General features: G+C 52.2%; 1 protein-coding gene across 1 annotated transcript in view; it reads left to right on the forward strand.

Moving 5' to 3' along the window:
- The first annotated feature begins 2,578 nt into the window (after nt 1–2,578).
- LOC144503112 (ectonucleoside triphosphate diphosphohydrolase 2-like) overlaps nt 2,579–12,807 on the forward strand; it is a 127,671-nt gene continuing 117,442 nt past the window's right edge. Inside the window, exon 1 of the mRNA XM_078227623.1 lies at nt 2,579–2,909. Within this exon, the coding sequence (XP_078083749.1) occupies nt 2,796–2,909 (114 nt within the window). The 5' untranslated portion in view covers nt 2,579–2,795. The remainder of the gene's footprint in view (nt 2,910–12,807) is intronic.

Consider the following 12,807-nt stretch of genomic DNA (forward strand, 5'->3'; position numbering starts at 1 on the left):
CAGCACTCCCTCAGTACTGACCCTCTGACGGTGCGACACTCCCTCAGCACTGATCCTCTGATAGAGCAGCACTCCCTCAGTACTGACCCTCTGACAGTGCAGCACTCTCTCAGTACTGATCCTCTGACAGTGCAGCACTCCCTCAGTACCGACCCTCTGGCAGTGTAGCACTCCCTCAGCACTGATCCTCTGACAGTGCAGCACTCCCTCAGTACTGATCCTCTGACAGTGCAGTACTCCCTCAGCACTGACCCTCTGACAGTGCAGCACTCCCTCAGTACTGATCCTCTGACAGTGCAGCACTCCCTCAGTACTGATCCTCTGACAGTGCAGCACTCCCTCAGTACTGACCCTCTGACAGTGCAGCACTCCCTCAGTACTGATCCTCTGACAGTGCAGTACTCCCTCAGCACTGACCCTCTGACAGTGCAGCACTCCCTCAGTACTGATCCTCTGACAGTGCAGCACTCCCTCAGTACTGATCCTCTGACAGTGCAGCACTCCCTCAGTACTGACCCTCTGACAGTGCAGCACTCCCTCAGTACTGACCCTCTGACAGTGCAGCACTCCCTCAGTACTGACCCTCTGACAGTGCAGCACTCCCTCAGTACTGACCCTCTGACAGTGCAGCACTCCCTCAGTACTGACCCTCTGACAGTGCAACACTCCCTCAGTACTGACCCTCTGACAGTGCAGCACTCCCTCAGTACTGACCCTCTGACAGTGCAGCACTCTCTCAGTACTGACCCTCTGACAGTGCAGCACTCCCTCAGTACTGATCCTCTGACAGTGCAGCACTCCCTCAGTACTGACCCTCTGGCAGTGTAGCACTCCCTCAGCACTGATCCTCTGACAGTGCCGCACTCCCTCAGTACTGATCCTCTGACAGTGCAGTACTCCCTCAGCACTGACCCTCTGACAGTGCAGCACTCCCTCAGTACTGATCCTCTGACAGTGCAGCACTCCCTCAGTACTGATCCTCTGACAGTGCAGCACTCCCTCAGTACTGATCCTCTGACAGTGCAGCACTCCCTCAGTACTGACCCTCTGACAGTGCAGCACTCCCTCAGTACTGACCCTCTGACAGTGCAGCACTCCCTCAGCACTGACCCTCTGATAGTGCGACACTCCCTTAGTACTGACCCTCTGACAGTGCAGCACTCCCTCAGTACTGACCCTCTGACAGTGCAGCACTCCCTCAGTACTGACCCTCTGACAGTGCGGCACTCCCTCAGTACTGACCCTCTGACAGTGCAGCACTCCCTCAGCACTGACCCTCTGACAGTGCGACACTCCCTCAGCACTGATCCTCTGATAGAGCAGCACTCCCTCAGTACTGACCCTCTGACGGTGCGACACTCCCTCAGCACTGATCCTCTGATAGAGCAGCACTCCCTCAGTACTGACCCTCTGACAGTGCAGCACTCTCTCAGTACTGATCCTCTGACAGTGCAGCACTCCCTCAGTACCGACCCTCTGGCAGTGTAGCACTCCCTCAGCACTGATCCTCTGACAGTGCAGCACTCCCTCAGTACTGATCCTCTGACAGTGCAGTACTCCCTCAGCACTGACCCTCTGACAGTGCAGCACTCCCTCAGTACTGATCCTCTGACAGTGCAGCACTCCCTCAGTACTGATCCTCTGACAGTGCAGCACTCCCTCAGTACTGACCCTCTGACAGTGCAGCACTCCCTCAGTACTGATCCTCTGACAGTGCAGTACTCCCTCAGCACTGACCCTCTGACAGTGCAGCACTCCCTCAGTACTGATCCTCTGACAGTGCAGCACTCCCTCAGTACTGATCCTCTGACAGTGCAGCACTCCCTCAGTACTGACCCTCTGACAGTGCAGCACTCCCTCAGTACTGACCCTCTGACAGTGCAGCACTCCCTCAGTACTGACCCTCTGACAGTGCAGCACTCCCTCAGTACTGACCCTCTGACAGTGCAGCACTCCCTCAGTACTGACCCTCTGACAGTGCAACACTCCCTCAGTACTGACCCTCTGACAGTGCAGCACTCCCTCAGTACTGACCCTCTGACAGTGCAGCACTCTCTCAGTACTGACCCTCTGACAGTGCAGCACTCCCTCAGTACTGATCCTCTGACAGTGCAGCACTCCCTCAGTACTGACCCTCTGGCAGTGTAGCACTCCCTCAGCACTGATCCTCTGACAGTGCCGCACTCCCTCAGTACTGATCCTCTGACAGTGCAGTACTCCCTCAGCACTGACCCTCTGACAGTGCAGCACTCCCTCAGTACTGATCCTCTGACAGTGCAGCACTCCCTCAGTACTGATCCTCTGACAGTGCAGCACTCCCTCAGTACTGATCCTCTGACAGTGCAGCACTCCCTCAGTACTGACCCTCTGACAGTGCAGCACTCCCTCAGTACTGATCCTCTGACAGTGCAGCACTCAGTGCAGCAGTGAGAGTTTTGGAGTGATTACAGGGGCAGGTTCGTACTTGCTGTGGCAGACAGTTTGCGGGCTGTGTGGGTTGGCGCTCTGGGCTCTCGGGGAGAGGTTAGCGCCCAGATGTGTTCCCTGTGCAGAGGTTGTGTGCCGAGTGTCCGGAGAGGCTGAGAGCGGACAGACAGTGCCGGTGTAGGAGCGGCTCTGTTCTCTGTGTGTGTGTTTGTGCACTCTGAGTTCCGGGCTCGTTGCTGCAAAGTGGATTGAGGAGTGCCTGCCATTCACACTCACAGCAGCAACCAATCCCTTGGCTGCTCTCACTGAGAAACTGTGTGCAGCATCAGCCTGTGTTCCAGCAGCATCGCCTCCAGCTCAACCTCACCATGCCTTCCATTTATCACATCCTCCTCTCTGTGGCTCTCGGCCTTTTGGGATTGTTGGGGATAATTCTGCTGTGTGCAACGACCCGGGATGTGGAGCAACCTCCTCCCCATAAGGTGAGTCTGTCCACTCCCCTTCCTGTCCCTGCTGGGTGAAGACTCGGAGCCCGTGGCTGACAACCCAGACTCATCCTTAGCTGTCAGTGCAAACCCCTACCAGCTGCAAAGTAACAGGTTTAGAGAGAGTTTCAGCCGAGCACTGGGCGGGAGGGTGCTGGTACGGGTACCGGTAACTCCCACAGCCCAGTGTCTTCCCACAGCCCTGGGTGTTTGCTGTCTCTGGTGTTTACCAAATGTGTTTACCGTGTCCCATGTTTGCAGTGTCCCGTGTCTGCTGCTATGTTGTGTGTTTGCCATGTCCCATGTTTGCCATGTCCCATATTTGCCATGTCCGGTGTTTGCCACGTCATGTATTTGCCGTGTCCCATGTTCGCCATGTCATGTATTTGCCGTGTCCCATGTTCGCCATGTCATGTATTTGCCGTGTCCCATGTTCGCCATGTCATGTATTTGCCGTGTCCTGTGTTTGCCACGTCGTGTATTTGCCGTGCCCTGTGTTTGCCACGTTGTGTATCTGCCATGCCCCGTGTTTGCCACATCGTGTATCTGCCGTGTCCTGTGTTTGCCACGTCGTGGCCTGTGTTTGCTACGTTGTGTATTTGCTATGTCTCGTGTTTGTCACGTCATAGAACCATAGAAAATTACAGCTCAGAAACAGGCCTTTTGGCCCTTCTTGTCTGTGCCGAACCATTTTTTGCCTCGTCCCACTGACCTGCACTTGGACCATATCCCTCCACACCCCTCTCATCCATGAACCCGTCCAAGTTTTTCTTAAATGTTAAAAGTGACCCTGCATTTGCCACTTTATCCGGCAGCTCATTCCACACTCCGACCACTCTCTGCGTGAAGAAGCCCCCCCTAATATTCCCTTTAAACTTTTCTCCTTTCACCCTTAACCCATGCCCTCTGGTTTTTTTTCTCCCCGAGCCTCAGTGGAAAAAGCCTGCTTGCATTCACTCTATCTATACCCATCAAAATCTTATACACCTCTATCAAATCTCCCCTCAATCTTCTACGCCCCAGGGAATAAAGTCCCAACCTATTCAATCTCTCTCTGTAACTCAGCTTCTCAAGTCCCGGCAACACCCTTGTGAACCTTCTCTGCACTCTTTCAATCTTATTTACATCCTTCCTGTAACTGTCATGTGTTTGTCGTGTCCCGTGTTTGTCATGTCCTGTGTTTACCATGTCTCATGTTTGTTGTGTCCCATGTTTGTCGTGTCCCGTGTTTCTTGTGTCCTGTGTTCACTGTGTCCCGTGTTAGCAAAGGCTCAGTAGGAGTGTGCAGGGACATTTGGTTTTCAGAAGGATCCAGCTTCTCTGCTGATATTCCTGAAAATGGGAGCAAATGCTCCCACCCAGAAACTGTGCCTCATTCTAAACCTCTTTCAACAAGTGGATTGTGACGGATTGATATTTAGCACACTGAATGGGGAACAGTAAGGCCACAATACTGTTTTTATTCAGGGGTATCCAGCCCAGCTAGGAGATTTATTATGAACCACCTACTTGTACACACGTTGGGCTGTGATTCTGCTGTTAACCAAGGCTTCAGCACAGCATCCTGTCTGCTCATTCCAATCCTTCCTCTTACCGCATCCCCTCTGTCCCAGGAACAGTTTCCCAGCGGCTCACCCACTTTCACAGTGGGTACCAGACTCAGAATGCAGTGGCTGTCTCTCGGTGCCTGGGCTCCCTCTACTGTTGCTTCACCACCTGCCTCAAGCTTTAACAACTGCTTCACACTTGATGAAATGTCAACCCAAATCTGAACCATGTGTGGTACAGACAGCTGAAAACACAATTTTCTGTACATCTCAGAGTCAAAGAACACCATACATCCAGGTTGACAAAAGGCTAGCCAGAACAGACAAAGATATGTTGTAAATTGCAAAAGAACAAGAAGTGACATAAGGAGAAATTATTTTTGATGATCTGAATTATTTGTGATGGCTGAAACACTGATAGAGTGGATTTGATGATAACTATGAAAAGAGGATGAGTTATATGCTTGAATGAAAAAAAACATGACTTGGTACAGCTCCACACACACTGACTCTCACTGGGGTACAGTCCCACACGCACTGACTCTCACTGGGGGACAGCTTGACACACACTGACTCTCACTGGGAGACAGTTCCACACACACTGACTCACACTGGGGTACGGGTTCCACACACACTGACTCTCACTGGGGTACAGTTCCACACACACTGACTCGCACTGAACATAGAACATAGAACATTACAGCGCAGAACAGGCCCTTCGGCCCACGATGTTGCACCGACCAGTTAAAAAAAAAAAAACTGTGACCCTCCAACCTAAACCAATTTCTTTTCGTCCATGAACCTATCTACGGATCTCTTAAACGCCCCCAAACTAGGCGCATTTACTACTGATGCTGGCAGGGCATTCCAATCCCTCACCACCCTCTGGGTAAAGAACCTACCCCTGACATCGGTTCTATAACTACCCCCCCTCAATTTAAAGCCATGCCCCCTCGTGCTGGATTTCTCCATCAGAGGAAAAAGGCTATCACTATCCACCCTATCTAAACCTCTAATCATCTTATATGTTTCAATAAGATCCCCTCTTAGCCGCCGCCTTTCCAGCGAAAACAATCCCAAATCCCTCAGCCTCTCCTCATAGGATCTCCCCTCCATACCAGGCAACATCCTGGTAAACCTCCTCTGCACCCTCTCCAAAGCCTCCACATCCTTCCTGTAATGTGGGGACCAGAACTGCACACAGTACTCCAAGTGTGGCCGCACCAGAGTTGTGTACAGTTGCAACATAACACTACGACTCCTAAATTCAATCCCCCTACCAATAAACGCCAAGACACCATATGCCTTCTTAACAACCTTATCTACTTGATTCCCAACTTTCAGGGATCTATGCACACATACACCTAGATCCCTCTGCTCCTCCACACTATTCAAAGTCCTCCCGTTAGCCCTATACTCAACACATCTGTTATTCCTACCAAAGTGAATTACCTCACACTTCTCCGCATTAAACTCCATCCGCCACCTCTCGGCCCAACTTTGCAACCTGTCTAAGTCTTCCTGCAAACTACGACACCCTTCCTCACTGTCTACCACACCACCGACTTTGGTGTCATCAGCAAATTTGCTAATCCACCCAACTATACCCTCATCCAGATCATTAATAAATATTACAAACAGCAGTGGCCCCAAAACAGATCCCTGAGGTACACCACTTGTAACCGCACTCCATGATGAATATTTACTATCAACCACCACCCTCTGTTTCCTATCCGCTAGCCAATTCCTGATCCAATTTCCTAGATCACCCCCAATCCCATACATCTGCATTTTCTGCAGAAGCCTACCATGGTGAACCTTATCAAACGCCTTACTAAAATCCATATATACCACGTCCACTGCCTTGCCCCCATCCACCTCCTTGGTCACTTTCTCAAAAAACTCAATAAGGTTAGTAAGGCACGACCTACCTGCCACAAAACCATGCTGACTATCACCTATCAATTCATTACTCTCCAAATAACTATAAATCCTATCCCTTATAATTTTTTCCAACATCTTGCCGACAACAGAAGTGAGACTCACCGGTCTATAATTCCCGGGGAAGTCTCTGTTCCCCTTCTTAAACAATGGGACAACATTCGCTAACCTCCAATCTTCTGGTACTATACCAGAGGCCAACGACGACCTGAAGATCAGAGCCAGAGGCTCTGCAATCACTTCTCTTGCCTCCCAGAGAATCCTTGGATAAATCCCATCCGGACCAGGGGATTTATCTATTTTCAGACCCTCCAGAATATCCTGCACATCCTCCTTATCAACTGTAATACTGTCTATTCTACTCCCTTGCAACCCAGTGTCCTCCTCAGCTATATTCATGTCCCCTTGCGTGAACACCGAAGAGAAATATTGGTTCAATGCTTCACCAATCTCCTCCGGTTCCACACATAACTTCCCTCTGCCATCTATAACTGGCCCTAAACTTGCCCTAACCAACCTTCTGTTCTTGACATACCTATAGAACGCCTTAGGATTCTCTTTAACCCTATCCGCCAAAGTCTTCTCATGTCCCCTTTTAGCCCTTCTAAGCTCGCTCTTCAACTCCCTCTTAGCCAATCTAAAGCTTTCTAGTGCACTACCCGAGTGCTCACGTCTCATCCGAACATAAGCCTCCTTTTTCTTTTTAACCAACAAAGAAACTTTTTTGGTGCACCACGGTTCCCTAGCCCTACCAATTCCTCCTTGCCTGACAGGGACATACCTATCACAGACTCGCAGTAGCTGCTCCTTGAAAAAACTCCACATGTCGGACGTTCCCAGTCCCTGTAATCTCCTAGTCCAACCTATGTTTCCTAATTCTCTCCTAATAGCCTCATAATTACCCTTCCCCCAGCTAAAACCATTGGCCCGAGGTTCATGCCTATCCCTTTCCATCACTAAGGTGAACGTAACCGAATTGTGGTCACTATCACCAAAATGCACACCAACTTCCAAGTCTAGCACCTGGTCTGGCTCATTTCCCAGCACCAGATCCAATATAGCCTCACCTCTAGTTGGCCTGTCTACATACTGGGGTACGGGTTCCACACACACTGACTCTCACTGGGGTACAGTCCAACACACGCTAACTTTCACTGGGGTACAGTCCAACACACGCTAACTTTCACTGGGGAACAGTTCCACACACACCGACTCTCATGGGGTACAGTCCCACACACACTGACTCTCACTGGGGTACAGTCCCACACACACTGACTCTCATGGGCTACAGTCCCACAGACACTGACTCTCACTGGGGTACAGTTCCACACACACTGACTCTCACTGGGGTACAGTTCCATACACACTGACTCTCACTGGGGTACAGTCCCACACACACTGACTCTCACTGGGGTACAGTTCCACACACACTGACTCTCACTGGGCTACAGTCCCACACACACTGACTCTCACTGGGGTACCCGTTCCACACACACTGACTCTCACTGGGGGACAGTTCCACACACACTGACTCTCATGGGGTACAGTCCCACACACACTGACTCTCACTGGGGGACAGTTCCAAACACACTGACTTTCACTGGGGAACAGTTCCACACACACTGACTCTCACTGGGGGACAGCTCGACAAACACTGACTCTCACTGGGGTACAGTTCCACAAAGACTGACTCTCACTGGGGTACAGCTCGACACACACTGACTCTCACTGGGAAACAGTTCCACACACACTGACTTTCACTGGGGTACAGCTCGACACACACTGACTCTCACTGGGGAACAGTTCCACACACACTGACTTTCACTGGGGTACAGTCCCACACACACTGACTCTCACTGGGGTACAGTCCCACACACACTGACTCTCACTGGGGGACAGTTCCACATACACTGACTTTCACTGGGGAACAGTTCCACACACACTAACTCTCATGGGGTACAGTTCCACACACACTGACTCTCACTGGGGAAGCACTTCCACACACACTGACTGTCACTGGGAGACAGTTCCACACACACTGACTCTCACTGGGGTACGGGTTCCACACACACTGAATCTCACTGAGGTACAGTTCCCCACACACTGACTCTCACTGGGGGACAGTTCCGCACACACTGACTCTCACTGGGGTACAGTTCAACAAACACTGGCTCTCACTGGGGTACAGCTCGACAAACACTGACTCTCACTGGGGTACAGCTCGACAAACACTGACTCACTGGGGTACAGCTCGACACACTCACTCTGACTGGGGTACAGTTCCACACACACTGATTCTCACGGGGGGACAGTTCCACACACACTGACTCTCACTGGGGGACAGTTCCAGACACACTGACTCTCACTGGGGTACGGGTTTCTCACACACTGACTCTCACTGGGGGACAGTTCCACACACACTGACTCTCACTGGGGTACAGCTCGACACACACTGACACTCACTGGGGTACAGCTCGACAAACACTGACTCTCACTGGGGTACATCGCGACACACACTGACACTCACTGGGGTACAGCTCGACAAACACTGACTCTCACTGGGGTACAGCGCGACACACACTGACACTCACTGGGGTACAGCTCGACAAACACTGACTCTCACTGGGGTACAGCTCGACAAACACTGACTCACTGGGGTACAGCTCGACACACTCACTCTGACTGGGGTACAGTTCCACACACACTGATTCTCACGGGGGGACAGTTCCACACACACTGACTCTCACTGGGGTACAGTTCCACACACACTGATTCTCACGGGGGGACAGTTCGACACACACTGACTCTCACTGGGGTATGGGTTCCACAGACACTGACTCTCACTGGGGTACAGTTACACACACACTGACTCTCACTGGGGTACAGTTCCACACACACTGACTCTCACTGGAGTATGGGCTCCACACACACTGACTCTCACTGGAGTACGGGCTCCACACACACTGACTCTCACTGGGGTACAGTCCCACACACACTGACTCTGACTGGGGTACAGGTTCCACACATACTGACTCTCACTGAGGGACAGTTCGACAAACACTGACTCACTGGGGTACAGCTCGACACACTCACTCTGACTGGGGTACAGTTCCTCACACACTGATTCTCACTGGGGGACAGTTCCACATTCTGACTCTCACTGAGGTACGGGTTACACACACACTGACTCTCACTGAGGTACAGGTCCCCACACACTGACTCTCACTGGGGGACAGCTCGACAAACACTGACTCTCACTGGGGTACAGTTCCACACACACTGACCCTCACTGGGGGACAATTCCACACACACTGACTCTCACTGGGGGAGTGCTCCACACACACTCACTCTCACTGAGGTACAGGTCCCCACACACTGACTCTCATTTGAGTACAGTTCCACACACACTGACTCTCACTGGGGTACAGTTCCACACACACTGACTCTCACTGTGGGTCAGTTCCACACACACTGACTCTCACTGGGGTACAGTTCCACACACACTGACTCTCACTGGGGGACAGTTCCACACACACTGACTCTCACAGGGGGACAGTTCCACACACACTGACTCTCACTGGGGTACAGTTCCCCACCCACTGACTCTCACTGGGGGACAGTTCCACACACACTGATTCTCACTGGGGGACAGTTCCACACACACTGACTCTCACTGGGGGACAATTCCACACACACTGACTCTCACTGGGGGACTGTCCCACACACACTGACATTCACTGGGGAATAGTTCCACACACAATGACTCTCACTGGGGGACTGTCCCACACACAATGACTCTCATTGGAGTACGGGTTCCACCGACACTGACTCTCACTGGGAGACAGTTCCACACACACTGACTCTCACTGGGGGACAGTTCCACACACACTGCATCTCACTGGGAGACAGTTCCACACACACTGACGCTCACTGGCGGACAGTTCCACACATACTGACTCTCACTGGGAGACAGTTCCACACACACTGACTCTCACTGAGTGACATTTCCACACACACTGACTCTCACTGGGGGACAGTGGCACACACACTTACTCTCACTGGTGTACAGTTCCACACACTGACACTCATGGGGTACAGTTCTCCACACAGTGACTCTCACTGGGGGACAGTTCCACACACACTGACTCTCACTGAGTGACATTTCCACACACACTGACTCTCACTGGGGTACAGTTCCCCACCCACTGACTCTCATTGGAGTACAGTTCCCCACACACTGACTCTCATTGGAGTACAGTTCCCCACACACTGACTCTCATTGGAGTACAGTTCCCCAAACACACTGAATCTCACTGGGTGACAGTTCCAACCACTGACACTCATGGGGTACAGTTCCCCACACAGAGACTCTCACTGGGGTACAGTTCCACACACACTGACTCTCACTGGGGTACAGTTCCCCACATGCTGACTCTCACTGGAAGACAGTTCCACACACACTGACTCTCAATGGGGGACAGTTCCACACACACTGACTCTCACTGGGGGACAGTTCCACACACACTGACTCTCACTGGGGGAGTGCTCCTCACACACTGACTCTCACTGAGGTGCAGGTCCCCACACACTGACCCTCATTGGAGTACAGTTCACCACACAGTGACTCACACTGGGGTACAGTTCCCCACACACTGACTCTCACTGGGTGACAGTTCCACACACACTGACTCTCACTGGGGTACAGTTCCCCACACACTGACTCTCACTGGGGTACAGTTCCCCACACACTGACCCTCATTGGAGTACAGTTCCCCACACAGTGACTCACACTGGGGTACAGTACCCCACACACTGACTCTCACTGGGTGACAGTTCCACACACACTGACTCTCACTGGGGGTCAGTTCCACACACACTGACTCTCACTGGGGTACAGTTCCACACACACTGACACTCACTGGGGGACAGTTCCACACACACTGACTCTCACTGGGGTACAGTTCCACACACACTGACTCTCACTGGGGTATAGTTCCCCACACATGCTGATTCTCACTGGGGGACAGTTCCACACACACTGACTCTCACTGGGTGACAGTTCCACACACACTGACTCTCACTGGGTGACAGTTCCACACACACTGACTCTCACTGGGGTACAGTTCCACACACACTGACTCTCACTGGGGGTCAGTTCCACACACACTGACTCTCACTGGGGTACAGTTCCACACACACTGACTCTCACTGGGGGTCAGTTCCACACACACTGACTCTCACTGGGGTACAGTTCCACACACACTGACTCTCACTGGGGTATAGTTCCCCACACATGCTGATTCTCACTGGGGGACAGTTCCACACATACTGACTCTCACTGGGTGACAGTTCCACACACACTGACTCTCACTGGGGTACAGTTCCACACACACTGACTCTCACTGGGGGTCAGTTCCACACACACTGACTCTCACTGGGGTACAGTTCCACACACACTGACTCTCACTGGGGGTCAGTTCCACACACACTGACACTCACTGGGTGACAGTTCCACACACACTGACTCTCACTGGGGTACAGTACCCCACACACTGACTCTCACTGGGTGACAGTTCCACACACACTGACTCTCACTGGGGGTCAGTTCCACACACACTGACTCTCACTGGGGTACAGTTCCACACACACTGACACTCACTGGGGGACAGTTCCACACACACTGACTCTCACTGGGGTACAGTTCCACACACACTGACTCTCACTGGGGTATAGTTCCCCACACATGCTGATTCTCACTGGGGGACAGTTCCACACATACTGACTCTCACTGGGGTACAGTTCCACACACACTGACTCTCACTGGGGTACAGTTCCACACACACTGACTCTCACTGGGGGTCAGTTCCACACACACTGACTCTCACTGGGGTACAGTTCCACACACACTGACTCTCACTGGGGGTCAGTTCCACACACACTGACACTCACTGGGTGACAGTTCCACACACACTGACTCTCACTGGGGTACAGTTCCACACACACTGACTCTCACTGGGGTACAGTTCCACACACACTGACTCTCACTGGGGTACAGTTCCACACACACTGACTCTCACTGGGGGACAGTTCCCCACACATGCTGATTCTCACTGGGGGACAGTTCCACACACACTGACTCTCACTGGGGGACAGTTCCACACACACTGACTCTCACTGGGTGACAGTTCCACACACACTGACTCTCACTGGGGTACAGTTCCCCACACACTGACTCTCACTGGGGGACACTTCCACACACACTGACTCTCACTGGGTGACAGTTCCACACACACTGACTCTCACTGGGGTATAGTTCCCCACACATACTGACTCTCACCGGGGTACAGTTCCCCACACACTGACTCTCACTGGGGGTCAGTTCCACACACACTGACTCTCACTGGGGT

Source organism: Mustelus asterias, chromosome 13 (genome assembly GCF_964213995.1).
Source record: "Mustelus asterias chromosome 13, sMusAst1.hap1.1, whole genome shotgun sequence".
NCBI classification, from domain to species: Eukaryota; Metazoa; Chordata; class Chondrichthyes; order Carcharhiniformes; family Triakidae; genus Mustelus; species Mustelus asterias.